We start from the raw sequence: 15,559 nt of genomic DNA, 5'->3' as shown, positions 1-15,559 counted from the left end.
TCTGGCATGAATTCCACCCTTAATGGAGGTTGATTTTCATCTTCATCATCTCTGTTTTCATTTTCCTCTACATATGTCAGCGTGACTCACCACCTCTCCCTCTGCCCTGGTTTTTGGCAATCTTTTCCCCCTTCACTCATCTCTTCATCCGTCGCTCTATGTATAAAAGCCTCTGAATGCTTAAGCATGTTCTGAACTCAGGCTCAGTCAGGCGTGCAGCAATGCTCTGGAACATGTGTGTGTGGAGTGTAAAGTGGTGCAGTTCAACTTGTTTTAGCTCTTCCCTCTTTTCTCAACCGTTGTGAATTTCAAATAAAACAACTCGATGACTGAAAACACAACCACGGTCCGTACTTGAACATCACAGTCATTGTTATGTTTGAATCACATTCAGCAATGTCTTGAAATTATGTCATTCTCCCGTACTTTGACCACATGACTGACATGATGTAGAACATTTTAATTTAATCATAAAAAAGCCAGAAGCCAGAACACCGTAAAATGACATAGATAGGTACACTATAGGACATAAAAATGACATCAAATGCTCAGATAAAGGAAATGGACTTTCCTAAAAAGAAAATAAGGTCATTTTGAATTTGAAGCGCACAAGATGTTTAAAAAAAAAATTGGAAGGGGCCATTTTTACCAGTTTGTAGGATCTGATTTTCCATATACATTTGGGAACTGGAGAGACCCTTTGTTGGAATTATAGTAGAGGAATGTTGCCCAGTATTTGTCTGATACAGGACTCAAGCTGCTCCAGAGTCCTGGGTCATCTTTGTTGTGTCTTTTCCTCATTGATGCACCGAATGTTTTCATTTAGTTTGAAGCTCTGAACAGCAGTTCAGCACTCACACTCTTCTACTATAAAACCCACTTACTGCAGTGCAGTATCTTGTTTAGCATCGACTGGCTGAACTATACAATAAATAAATAAAATTGTCTGGATCGGCGCATCTGTTGCTCTAACACCTCCATATACCTTTCAGCCCTGATGTTTCCTTTCCAGATGTGCAAGCTGTCCATCCCATTGGCACCGCCATTACGTCACAGATGCCGGCTCTTAAACTGAGCACTGCTAACAAGCTGGATGGTCCCTCCCATCTTTTGTCTGCAGGACATAGCATCCTTGGTTTCCAAAAAGAATTTCAAATTTTCAATTTAAATTATGCCCGCTTTTAATGCAGCACCGCCTGAAGGCTTGAAGATCACAGACATCCAGTAGTGATTTTCATCCGTGTCCCCATACGAACAGATTCTCAGAGTCTTTTGATGATATTATGTACTGAAGATGATGACCCAGCATCCCAGTGCTTTTAGAACTGGGCCCCATAAATGAAAGGAAAATCAGAGAAGAAACCGGGTGACTTTAAACGAAGCTGTAACGTTCATCTGAGTTTGTCTCTTGTGACCAAGACGATCTTCCAAACTGTAATCTACTGATCATGTAATAATGTCAAATGGGAACCTCCAGCTGTTTTCCATGTTAAATTAATTCTGGATGCCTCTGTTTTTTCCCCAGTTTAGTGACAGAAAATTCACATTAAGGTGTTTGGTATCTGAGATCTGGCCTGAAAAGATGCAATCAAGCATAAATCAGGATTAAAAACATCTGTAAAGCAACAGCTTTCCAGACCGAAACATCTGTGTGCCTTTTAAAGTATGTCGTTCATCTGTTGTTCTTCCTCGTCTTTGCGTACATACAGGTGCTGTACGTGCCTCCAGTATCTTCCCCATCATGAGTGTGGGTCTGCTGTTCCTGGGGGGCCTCTGTGTGGCTGCCAGTGAGTTTTACCGGAGCAGACACAATGTCATCCTCAGTGCAGGAATCTTCTTCGTATCCGCAGGTTAGTCATCATCAGTGTGCGTGCAAGTCCATCTGCTTGAGTGAATCAGTGTCTTTCCTCCTCTTTAGAGTGGAGGTGTAGGGGTTATCTGTCATCTGTGCACTATAGGTACATAACGACACACTTTTTAGAAAGTCCAGACGTGTGCAGACATCACTGTATTTTGTTGGACGCTAATCCGACAGGTCATTTCACACTTCATTCTGGATGTCACGTAAGTGTACAGCGATCTAAATAACCACCTCAGCTACAGGACCAGCACACAGACGTCAGATACCATTACCGACTACAAAGAGAGTCATTTGTACTTTGTTTGTGCTTACTGTTTTTTCTCTGTCTCTTTTGTTTGCTTTCATTTTTTTTTTTACTTCTGTTCATAAAAAGTATCGTGCAGTATGTACTGTGGCCGTCATTAGTAGGCAGCATGCAAGAAAAAAAGAGTGCATTTCCCTTTTTTAGGGATATTTATTTTAGGGATATTATCAAATGCCCTTCCTCACACAACCTTTCACCTTTCCATTTACCAGGACTTGGGATCAGTAGTGTGAGAACACTGGTGTGCAACCATGTAGTGCCCGGGATAGTGGAGGAAATGGGGGTGAAGACAATCCAGCATGGATGGGGTTACGTATTAGTCCAGCTACTAGGGATGCAAATTATCGATTATTTCATTAATTGACAGTTGATAACCTTATCGATCGATCATCGATTAGTTGATAAGCGGCGTTTTTCCCCCATCTGAGATACAAACATAATTTCTTTTGCTTATAAAAAATACAAAAGGACATTTTAATGTATTCCTTGATCAAATATTTATTTGATACAAAAGTAACAAAAATACATTTTTTTACCACAAGGAATATAATATAAAGTGCACTTCAAGGCTATTAGTAGTAGCAGCAGCCATAATAGTGTCATTTGTGTCAAGCAAATTTTAAGTTCTAGTTACGTTTTAAGTTAGAGTTTTGGCAGTGTTCAAAATAAAATTATGAGACCTGCTGGATTGGAGCACATTTTCTTTTAGTTAAAACTGTAGCGGGGACAGATGTTTAGAGAAACCTATGTATGTACCGGGTGAAGGCGGCGGCTCTGCGTCGATTTAAGGCGGAACCATAATTCAGGCTTTATGGGAGCATATCGGAGAACAACCAGAAGAATATAGAGTGGATTAAAAATAAAAGTTAAGCACTGAGCTACATGTGTCTCCCGTCTGGGCCATTGCAGACTCATTGCCTGAGCATGATATTACTAAAACCAAACATATCCGTCTCTTTCTTCTAACTTTATGTGCGCGGACCAGCGCGTTGTGTCGCATTAAATGTGGTCCGGGCGTAATACCAGCTGGTGAAATTAAACGAAAAAAATAAATAAATAAATAGATTAATTGTAATCGTTAATTTTAATCGGGTAATTTCATAACGGCAATTAATCGAAAATCGAATAATTGTTAACATCCCTACCAGCTACTTAACCCATTCAGTACCATGTTTCATTATTTGATACAGTATTGAAGGTACTGGTCAGTTGAACGCTGAAAACGTCTCCATCCAAGCCACACACCATCCAGATGTTTGGCTTGGTATATGCCACATTTTGCCACATTTTGAAAATTGTGCAGGTGCTCGCATTCCATATATTCCAGCTACATCTTGGCAAAATCAGTAATCACTTCTAGTGTGGTAGGTGGTTTTGAAAATGGACATTGTTCCTGATTCCAGTAAGTTTTGCTTTCTTTTCTTACATTACACCAGGTTTAGACTTAAATCATCATCTCCTTTTGTATATTTACTTTGCTTTTCTTTTCTATTCAGACATATCCATGTTTTTTCTTCTAAGATATTTTTGTCTGAGTCCTGCATTTGGGGTCCTCTTGAAACCACAATATATTTGTTGGCTACGCCCATCATACGTAGAGGGCACAGACAGGGGCTGTGTGAGGAAAAACATGGTGGAGAGGGGAACACAGTAGCTCGAGTAACTAATTAATCCATTAACAAGAATCCCACGATTCCACTGTGACTCACAGAAAGGTTGAGTGCTCCCTCATTATGTGTCACATGGATCCTGACACGTCGGGTCCCGACACACACCCCCGCACTTCTGCTCACGCCCCCTCATACACACAAAGGGCTGTAATTGCTGTTCAGTGTGATGTGTATGGTCCCATTGAGTCTTGCAGTGAATTGATGAGGCCAAATTAGTCATTATTTACCACAATAGTCAGGGACTGATTCTGGTTCATTACAGATGGCTAATTATCCCCTTTTTCTGAGTTCCAGCACGCTGCACAAATACTTCATTCTGGTCCTGTGAAACGGAAAGTGATGCGTTTTGCCAAGCCGCTGTATTTCCAGTAACTGCGGAAAATGTGCAACTGTTTTGACTTTGAAAGTGAAGTTCAGTGTGACCTCATGTCTACAATTCATAGCTCCTTTTTCAGCGGTGTCTTTACACCTCTGAAGCCGGTTGTAGGGGAGTGGAAGTGAAGGCCTTTCTGGGAAGTCTGCTTCTTTTTGGAAGTGCTTTTTATTGTACTTGTTGTACATGTCTGTTGAAAATTTACTCAAATTACACTCTCAGCCTTAAAGCAGGTTATTACCATATAATAAACCATAAAATACCTGTCCTCTGAGCTTATAATCCTTATATACTATATACTCAACAGGCAGTTTAATTCCCAAATACGTAAATACGTTGGGTTTGCTGTTTGGGTGAGGACATTTGAATCCTCATTTAAGCATTATCAATCAATGAACCTTTCACTGAACCGTCCAGAATGTTAAAATGCCTCAGGCAAATACATGTGATAAAGCAACTAAATGGTCGACCAGTGGATTGTAAATGGGTCAGATCTATCAAAGTATTCCCGAGTCATACATTGGGCCATTAAACCCCAGGCCTCACCGTCACTCCATTCCTGTGGGTTTTTCAGGTTTTTGGAGAATAAAGTTATAAACTTTTGCTCATATGGTGTCATGAAGTTATTAAGAATTAAGAAGACCCGAATGCAGGGATCTGTAGGAGTAAAATAAAGTCCCCTATGATGAGAAAAAGTGCTGCTCAGGCACGAATCCAGAAAAAATTAATACAAAAAGGCCTGTAACATAAAACAAGGAAAAGCCAAAAGATGACGGAAACAAATGCATATGGGCATAGAAGACAAATGGACCATCAGGGAGGGAGGGAAAGAAAAAACATTGGCCGTTTCTCAATATGCGGTCTTGTGAAACATTATCATCTGCAGCCAAAGTAGTTTTTAAATTACAAACGCATCTGAACAAGAACAGAAGAAATGCCCGGGTGTGTTCTTGCGCCACCCATGTTATTGTGGATGCAGCCAGCGGAGACTTGTGTAGACCTGAGACAACAAAGAATGCATTTCATGTCAACAAGGGAAAGTAATAGAAGATACGAGAGGGGTAACTATAAAGCTATAACTTTTGTTTGACAGAATGCAGTTTTAAGATTTTTTCATGCAAGAATATAGGTAGTATAGATTTATATTTGTGGTACAATTATAGATTTAGAGTGTATTTTAAAGTTTTAGAGTTTTTTCTTTTCCCTCTACCGAGCTTATAACACAGCTGGTATACAAAAGCTTAAAATCCATTAAAACCACATTATATAAAGTAATGGTTACATACACTATATGTTCCAGGTGTTTTAGTGTTCAATGTGTATCTTTTTATAATGAATTCAACTGTAGACGTTATGTGTACAGTGCAATATGTGTCAGCCTGGTAGCTCAGATTTGACGTCATCAAGAACACAAGTACGCTGAGATTCCAATTGCAGAAAGTGAAGGATGCATTCCCCCATCCTGCAAAGTATGTTCTCCTTAATTTGCAGGATGTACTTACAAGTACGGACTTGCATTCTTCTGAATATAGCAGCCAATATATACTTACATGGTATAATGAGACATGGTGCAAACAATCAGGGTCAAGGATTACAAAAAGTAAAAAAAAAAGAGCTAACCATACAAAGACACAGACTTTCAAAATAAAAGAGGAAACAGGCCACAAACACAATACCAAAACTAAATTACTAAGAAAATTGCAAGAAATTAAATTCAAAACCCAACAGAAAACCACAGATCATGACATACGGGCAATATTTCTCTGATACGTTTGTCGCTGATGCATTCAATAATGTATAGCAACCCAGTTTTTCCAACATTTCACCAGCGACAAAAAAAATGTATAAATATCTGGGCTTTTTATATGTAAATTTATTCTAAGCCTCATTCAGATTTTGCATTAACCTGCATCCAGAGAAATCCAGTCACAAGTAGTGGTGTGTAGTGCATCAGCTCACACCTGACTTTTAAACATGTACTCAACTGTGTTGCAAGGGATTAGATTTGACCTTCCTGCTCTATATGCAAAAACATTCATGTCATTTTCACTTGCAAACACCTAATTCTGTTAGGCAACTATACCTATTCACATCCTGAAAATTATTGCTCATGAAATGCCATTTCCACCAGTACAGAATGTACCGAACCAATGACGACAGGGCAGGATGCTTCACTGCTCTTAACTGCTCGCATGTCTTTCCAGCGGTGCCCAGAGGCAGTTTCTTCTGCTTCCATTGGTTGAAAACAGAGGAACCTGACTAATTCTTTGTATTGAAGAAGGAAAGAATTAAAATGTCTGGCCAGGCTGCAGCTGTGCAGTTATTCGTAATCTTCAAAAGCAGCAGCTGGAAAATAATTAGAGGAAACTTGCAGGAAAATAAATAAGCATATAATAAAACTAAGAATAAGCCTTAACAACAATTTTTTTTTAAACTTTCTTCAACACAAGCTATGGACAACAGAAATGAATCACCATAAATACAAAAGCAAAATCAAATGACACAAAGTTTTATTGTGGTCATCCATGTGCAAAGTCTAGCTGACGACATTAGTGTATTAGCTCGTGTCGGAGTGATTGGATCTCACTGCATCTTGGAATATATATTTCAAGCAGTAGTCACTTGTCATCAGATTTTGAGGAACACATTTTAATGCCAGGTCTGAACCGGGTCTGAGAGAGTAAGCTCACATGCACACTTCACAGCTTCGATGTTTCTGCTCTGCCGGGCGAAACAGAGGTGAAAGAGGAAAAGTGAGGCCTCAGTCTCCATAGACTCCTCCGCCTTCGCTTTTTAAAAAACTCTCACTATAGTGTGTCTGATACGCGCTGCATGTTTTTGAAACAAATTTTGGAGAGACGAAATAGTGACTTTACCAACACTGAGGAGAACTTGTGAACAAGCCTGAGGCTCACTTTTTTGTTGACTAATTAGGGGCCCCACATTATACCAATACAAGTACTGTTAGCTGATTTTCATAGCACATTTAAAAATAGCAAATACAATAGAATAACATACAATTACTGTATGTTAATAACAAAATAGTGGACAATGCAGTTGTCTCCTACAGATTCATTGGTTTAAGATGATGGTTCTGAAGCGTGAAGTAACTCCTCTCCTGACATTTTTTTCCCCGTCTCCTCTGCTCTTGGGCAATGAGACTAAGATATGAGGATTGGAGGTGAGAAAAGTAATCAAGGGTCTTTAAACAAAATGAGCGGGAAATGCATAAGAATTAAAAAAATAGGGCAAACACAAGTGAATGGGGGAAAAAACTAAAGCTGCATGCTGCGTTCAGTGGAAGCTGGAAATTACAAAATAAAAGAAACATCAGACTTCATTTGCAGTAATTCCAGGAAGGTTTCTCAATTTCGACTTCCACATTTTTTAAGTTTTCTAATTGTGATCTTATATATGATCTGTGCTGGTTGTTCATTATAAAGCACCATCACAAACCTGAGGCAGCCGTGTTTTTCCATGGCTTTATTAAACGTGTTTGCTTTAAAGGTCTGGAGGTCAGAAATGGCCAGGCCAAAATAACCATAACAACAACACAAACAGCTTTCGAATGGCTTGCCACAACGACAGATATCACAGTCATGTAAAAATCTTGCGTTTCTCAACACTGTCATACCTGTAAAGGTCATACATTTTCCTTCAGTTGTTCTGTGTTTTGTAATAATTATCAAGCTGAGACATAACGGGCTATGCAAAGATGGTAGTTAATTGTATATCTTTAGGGTGAGGCCCCGTTTACACGGAGCAAAAACGGAGGCGTTTTCATGAGTTTTGGCCGTTCGTTTACACGAAAACGCAGCTCAAAGCCCCCAAAAACGATCATTTCTGAAAACTCCGGCCAAAGTGGAGATTTTCAAAAACTCCGTTTTCACGTTTGCGTCTAAACAGAGGAAAACGGAGGAAAACGGAGGAAAACAGAGGAAAACGGACATTTAGGCTTCAGAACGTCACATTATGCACCAGAAACGTCACCAGCGTCATGTGTGCGACCTGTGTTTACAATTAGTTTGGCCACCGTCAATATTTTCTTGTATTTTACCTGTTTTATATTCTAACGTCACACTTAAAAGTAACTCCACTTCTCTGTCACTCCAAACGAAAGACTCGTTCCGTCTTGGAAGTAAAGCCTGAATTATGGTCCCGCGTTAAATCGACGCAGAGCCTACGGCGTAGGGTACGCGGCGATGCGCGCCGTACGGTGTGCGTCGCCGCGTACCCTACGCCGTAGGCTCTGCGTTGGTGTAACGCGGAACCATAAATCAGCCTTAACTGGAAGTTACACGTGTCATTTGTTGATGTTTTTTCCAGGATTCTGATTGGCTGGCATGACGTTACCAGCGTTTTCATGCGGGTCCGTGTAAACGAGGATATTTTTGAAAACGTAGAGGGGAAAATATCCGTTTTTGTAAATACCAGGCTACGTGTAAACGTGGCCTGAATCACTGTGAGCCTGTTGGCATGTTAATTTAAACCCTTATTTAAAACCACCACTATGCTGCCTCTGAGAACACAGTCTCACCTCGGGAATATGCAGCTATGTTGGCCTAAAGCGCAAAGAAATGTCACATATTCGTACGAAATCTTTTAAATTATGCATTTTTGTTTTTTTGCTTTGATTTTGCCAGGAAGAAGGATAATAGGAACATCATTGTAAAATGTAAATTGTGTATAGGTACCAAGACTCTTTCCAGGAAAATGTCTCTACAACTCCTGATACCATAAAGTGAATCATAAACATTTTTACGGGATGATGGTTCACTGGCTTCACAGGTCGATACACTGGTGTCGACTCTCATTTAGGTCATGATAAGTCTCAAAGGCTTGAATCAAGTCAATTGGACTTCCTTTTCCTTTAGTCTTAAAGGTGTTTGACCTCTCATCTGCAGAGCATCATCTGTTTAAATTAACTGATGGAAGCTCAAGCTTGGGACTACCCACCAGTTATTTTCAACTCATGATGCTTTGTGGATGGTGTAAAAGGACAGCCTTTCGAGAATTAACAGATAGACTGTGATGTTCTTGGCGCAGACATTAAACAGATTCATCAATTTTCTGGACTTTCTAACCAGGTGAGGTCTACTCTGACTGATGCAGTGGGGCAAAAAAGTATTTAGTCAGCCACCAATTGTGTAAGTTCTCCCACTTAAAAAGATGAGATGTACCTGTAATTTTCACATCACAGGTATATCTCAACTATGAGAGAAAATGAAGAAAAAAAATCCAGAAAATCACATTGTCTGATTTTTAAAGAATGTATTTGCAAATTATAGTGGAAAATAAGTATTTGGTCAAAAACAAAAGTTAATCTCAATATTTTCTTATATACCCTTTGTTGGCAATGACAGAGGTCAAACGTTTTCTGTAAGTCTTCACAAGGTTTTCACACACTGTTGCTGGTATTTTGGCCCGTTCCTCCATGCAGATCTCCTCTAGAGCAGTGATGTTTTGGGGCTGTCACTGGGCAACACGGACTTTCAACTCCCTCCAAAGATTTTCTATGGGGTTGTGATCTGGAGACTGGCTAGGCCACTCCAGGACCTTGAAATATTTCTTACCAAGCCACTGCTTCGTTGCCCGTGCGATGTGTTTGGGATCAGTGTCATGCTGAAAGACCCAGCCACGTTTCATTTTCAATGCTCTGCTGATGGAAGGAGGTTTTCACTCAAAATCTCACGATACATGGCTCCATTCATTCTTTCCCTTAAACGGATCAATCGTCCTGGTCCCTTTGCAGAAAAACATCCCCAAAGCATGATGTTTCCACCCCCATGCTTCACATTAGGTTTGGTGTTCTTTGGATGCAACTCAGCTTTCTTTCTCCTCCAAACACGACAAGTTGTGTTTCTACCAAATAGTTCTATTTTGGTTTCATCTGACCATATAACATTCTCCCAATCCTCTTCTGCATCATCCAAATGCTCTCTAGCAAACTTCAGACGGGCCTGGACTTGTACTGTCTTAAGCAGGGGAAATGTCTGGCTCTGCAGGATCTGAGTTCCTGGCAGCGTAGTGTGTTACTGATGGTACTTTGTTACTTTGGTCCCAGCTCTCTGCAGGTCATTCACTAGGTCCCTGTGTGGTTCTAGGATCTTTACTAACAGTTTTTGTGATCATTTTTACCCCACGGGGTGAGATCTTGCGTGGAGCCCCAGATGGAGGGAGATTATCAGTGTCTTGTATGTCTTCCATTTTCTAATAATTGCTCCCAAAGTTGATTTCTTCACACCAAGCTGCTTACCTAGTGCAGATTCAGTCTTCCCAGCCTGGTGCAGGTCTACAATTTTGTTTCTCACGTCCTTTGTTGCTCTTTGGTCTTGGCCATAGTGGAGTTTGCAGTTTGACTGTTTGAGGTTGTGGACAGGTGTCTTTTATACTGATAACCAGTTAAAACAGGTGTCTTTTATACTGATAACCAGTTAAAACAGGTGCCATTAATACAGGTAATGAGTGGAGGGCCGAGGAGCCTCTTAACCCCTAAGGACCCATACATCATTACAGTGGCAGGGAAACAATGCAAACCTCTTGGCATTAAAAGTTTTCCCCATTAATTTGCCATAAAATGTGATCTACTATTCATCTAATTCACAATAACACACAAATACAATGTGCTTCAGCTGATAATATGCAAAATGTTATGATTTCCTTCATCTTTTTTTTAATCATGCACTTATTGAACATTCACAGTCAATCCACAGCATAATTACTTCATCAAAAGATAATTGGAGTCAGTAGTTTGCACGTATAGAGTTCAGGTGTTGATGAAACGGTGTAGAGATGTGGTTTGGAGCAACCCTCACGGATTTAAAAAGTAACAACACACAAACAAAAACTAAACTAAACACTGAAACACTCAAACTAATGATGTGTGTGTTTTTCTTTACTCAGTCTGCCCACAAGTGACAGTTAAGTCTGAGTTATGGTTCTGCGTCAAAACGACGCTGTGCACACGCCGTCACCGTGACGCCGTCGTGAACCCTTCGGACTTCTCCGTCACTCCATGCGTTTGGTCTGCGTCGCCTCGACGCGTAGTTACAATTTTTGGGAGGTGCACGTCAGTGATGGCATGTGGTACGCTTCGACGCGTACCCTACGGCGTAGGCACGGCGTCGTTTTGACGCTCAGCCTTTAGAGACAACTGGAGAGACAGATAAAACTAACAAGCAAGTAGAACAGGATTACATCTCTTTTTATGAATAAACCATATGCAAGTCATTGAACAGCCAGGGTGTCCATGGCAACACCATAGAAGAAGTTGGTGCTCTCCAGTAATAAATAAATACATTAAAACATTTAAAAAATAATTGTTTTAAAAATAAGACGGTATGCATGAAGACGTTTGCCAATGACTATTTTGGTGACACAAATGTTATGGTGTTTATGTTTTATTAACTGATAACCTAAAAATGACCCCCACTGGAAAATGTGATGGGGGAGCATCATGATTTGGATCCTCTGGAGAAAATTTATTTACCAGTACGGCTGCACAATATTTGAGAAACATGTGATAACATAGTTGAAAATTGACTTTGTGTTTTTATGCTTTGCAGCTTAAATGGACCATTGACAGTAAGCCGTCTATGCAAATACGAAAAATGATTGTGATAATGTTTTTACTACATGGTTTAAAGAAAGAAAACTGACTAAACTGCTTCATGCAACTACAACACAGTTCATGTAAACTGGTATCTGCACACACCAGCCACTTTATTAGGTAAACCCGTCCAGCTGCTCATTAACGCAAATTTGTAATCAACCAATCAGATGGCAGCAACTCCATGCATTTATGCATGTAGACGTGGTCAACACGACCTGTTGCAGTTCAAACCAGCATCAGGATGGGGAAGAAAGGTGATTTAAGTGACTTTGAACGTGGCATGGTTGTTGGTGCCAGACGGGCTGCTCTGAGTATCTCAGAAACTGTTGATCTACGGAGAGCTGCAGCTGGTAAATGTTAAGCAGAAGTAACTTTTACTGTCACTACAGCAATCTGCAGCATGTCAATGCAGCTGAAAACAATGAAGAAGAAGTACTAGTAGTAGCAGGAGATATGTAAAGAGAACTACCAAGTGGACATATCACATTAGTTATCATCTGTCAGTTTGTGATGTAGTTCCATTTCCTGAAAGGTGTGGATCAAGTTACGCCATGGATTATGTTCAGTTCAACGTAGAAGTATAAATCACCAATTATTCTTCCAGTTAAATTTTTCATGAGGGTGAATAGGTCTGTTCGTCTCCCTCCCCTCACTATCACTGGTCTTCTTTCTCTCTTTTGCAGGCCTCAGTAACATCATTGGAATTATTGTCTATATCTCAGCCAATTCGGGCGACCCAGGTCAAAGCGACAGCAAGAAGTCCTACTCCTACGGCTGGTCCTTCTACTTCGGGGCCCTCTCCTTCATCATGGCCGAAATGGTGGGCGTGCTGGCCGTGCACATGTTCATAGAGAAGCACCGCAAGCTACGGGCCAAGTCCCGCACCGAGCTCATAAAGAAGTCTGCCTTCAGCCGCATCCCGTCCTACCGCTACCGCTTCCGACGCCGCTCCAGCGTGCGCTCCTCCGAGGCCCCCAGCCGCGACGCCTCGCCACTGGGGAAAGGCGGCTACACGGGGCCCGCCGCCTCCGAGATGCCCATGTACACGCTGAACCCGCGAGAGGCCGGCAATGCCGGCTCCAAGCTCGGCGGCGGCATGGGCGGGCTGCTCAACTCGGAGAGGGAGTTCCTCCAGAGCAGCACGCTCACTAAAGACTACAGCAAAGACCCCAACCGCAGGACCACACCAGTCTGAGAGGCTCTGGGGATCATCCAATCTGAGTATCAGCGAGGAGGATACAGGGGGGATGCGAGCAAACAGAGGGGATACACAGGGTTTCAGGGGTGGGTAGGGGTTTGATAAACTACGACTGTGAACTGTGAACTTTAAGCCTTTGAACTGTGAATCCTGAGCCCCACGAGAGTTTAAGTGTATGTAGCAGGGTTGTTTTTGACGGAGAAGTTGTTCCCAACTCCACTTCACCACATATCACTGTAGCCGTATCTGTAATTCCTTATATATGAAGGCACATGTGTACATGAGTTTTACGTTCATAAACTGACTTTTTGGACATTTTCATAAGAGGGAGACGGGACTGATGAGAAAAGCATATCACAAGTGGTTTAATGTTTGGGGCAACTTCTCCTAAAAAAAAAAAAGAAAATAATGTAATAATTTGAGGAGCAAACGGAAGAGGTGGCCAACTTGTTGTGATCTTCGATCCTGTAAGTTTTCTCCTCTTGACATCCTTGGTGTTAGCGGAGTTAAAACAATGAAGGGGAACAGCCTTAGAGCTCCGAGCCGACTCTTTTGATCACTTGCCATTTAAAAGTGAGGAAGTTACCACCTTAACAGAGGAAGTCCTTCACTTTCAGTTCGGCGGCTCTCAGAAGATAAAACCATGACACAATCTTTTCCATTTATGGCGCTAGTTATTGTTTTCTATACATACTGTAAATATACTGTGTTCATGTTTGTCATAGAGAGGCTCGCGTCAGGTCTCACTGAACTGAAACTGAATCTCATTCCTGGTTGAATTTACCCCTAACTGTCTGATCCCAGGTCGGGAGTTAAACCTCCGTAGACGTTTTGAGTGCTACTGACTACGGATCAACTTTTGGAGGTTGAAGAAAAAAGGTGTGATGAAACAGAACTAATGAATCACTTTTAGGTGGTAACATCTGATCCATTGGTGCTTCCTTTTACTTGTGTTTTCCTGCCACCTTTTTGATTTTTCTTTTTACCTAAAACTTGAGATGATTAGATGTTTGTCTACGCATCTGTTTCCATGAATCATCTTTCTCCTTCTGCGTTGCCTCATACCTCATCTCACTGGCGCCCACCTTTGCACACCCTTGCACATCCTCTCACCCTATCTTTCCTTTCCGTAAAGGGATGCTCGACTAGATTTAGGTCCTGTCTTCCGTTGGTTGTAAGTTGTAGACCAGTTAGGTTTGGTGGTTGGTTCAGGGTGCGTTAGACTGGAGACCGCTGAGCTGTGACTACGCAGTGCCAAAAATACATCAAAAATACATCTAACAAACTAGAAATGGACTTTTCCTGTTTGCCCACTACCTCCTTGCGAAGACATTTTAGAAGAATTAAATAGGACGTCTATACTTACGGGGAACAACTGTCAAAATTTAAGCTGGAAGAATAAACGCTGATAAAAGTTTTTATTTCAGTCTGGGGACAAGTCTCTCCGGTGGAGTATGTGTTTGTATGTGGCACGCCATTTAAAGATAGATGGGGGAAGTTCTTTGAACTATTCCAGTCAATTTTTGCCCCCGGTCGTTCAAACAGCTTCCTAAATGCAGATAACATCTACGCATAAATGAACACAAACGATATCCTACCTGGAACCTGCACGGATGGCTAGAAGGTTAGAGAAAGAGTGATAGCTCTATCTGTCACGCTTTCCATTCAGACAAAGTCCTGTTTCCCACAAATGGGAACTAATGTGAAGTGTAAATTATAATTGTCTTTGTGTCGTTATCAGTTAAGGGTTTCCATCAGTCCTGTTCCTCGGGTACCACTGACCCACATCCAGCCCGCATTAACAGTTCATTAAAAGGTGATCTGTTCTCTTGAATCAGGTGTGATGGAGCAGGGAAACATCTAAAACATGTAAGGCAGCGATATCCAAGCACCAGGACTGAGAAACAGAGGTTTACGGTCATGTGAACAAATTAGTGCCCCCTCTTTAGATCCTATGTTTTGTTTTGGTCATATGATGTTTTTTTTATGGAGAAAAATAATGAAAACTCGTCTGATCGTAGCGGGCCTTCGTATCAGGCAAATGCAACCTCAGGCGAGCAACGGCATGAAACGTTTTTCATCATGTCATTATTTATTGAACTAAAGTGAACCCAAAGAGACAAAAAAAAAAGGAAAACATCGTGTGGGCAAGACTAAGTGCCCTCATGAGTCAATAGCTTTTAGATGCCTCTCTAAATGTGATGACTTCAAGTAGTCGTATCCTTTCGGACTTTATCAGTTTCTCTCATCTTTCTGGAGGGCTTTTGCCCCGTTCTTTGCCACATTGTTTCAGTTCATTTTGTGGTATTTGCTTATGCACAGCTATTTTAAGATCCTGTCACATCATTTCAGTTGGACTGAGGTAGGGCTGGGCGATATGGACCAAAAGTCATATCTCAATATTTTCTAGCTGAATGGCGATACTCGATATATATCGATATTTTTTCTGTGCCATAATTGGGGTTTCCCCCAAAGCATTATAGCATAGCATCTCTGTTAGCTTCATTTTTTTCTGAGGCAAACCCTTAAAAAAACAGTCAG

The 15,559-nt window shown here is 41.1% G+C and overlaps 1 protein-coding gene across 1 annotated transcript in view; it reads left to right on the top strand.

Moving 5' to 3' along the window:
• The window catches only part of cacng3b (calcium channel, voltage-dependent, gamma subunit 3b), a 42,656-nt gene extending 29,525 nt beyond the window's left edge, over nucleotides 1-13,131 (top strand). Inside the window, exons 4-5 of the mRNA XM_061712355.1 lie at nucleotides 1,710-1,850; nucleotides 12,504-13,131. Coding sequence (XP_061568339.1) covers nucleotides 1,710-1,850; nucleotides 12,504-13,015 — 653 coding nt within the window. The 3' untranslated portion in view covers nucleotides 13,016-13,131. The remainder of the gene's footprint in view (nucleotides 1-1,709; nucleotides 1,851-12,503) is intronic.
• The last annotated feature ends 2,428 nt before the right edge of the window (nucleotides 13,132-15,559 follow it).

Source organism: Cololabis saira, chromosome 21 (genome assembly GCF_033807715.1).
Source record: "Cololabis saira isolate AMF1-May2022 chromosome 21, fColSai1.1, whole genome shotgun sequence".
NCBI lineage: Eukaryota > Metazoa > Chordata > Actinopteri > Beloniformes > Belonidae > Cololabis > Cololabis saira.
The sequence above is the reverse complement of the archived record's forward strand: the minus strand, read 5'-3'. Positions and strand labels throughout refer to the sequence as shown.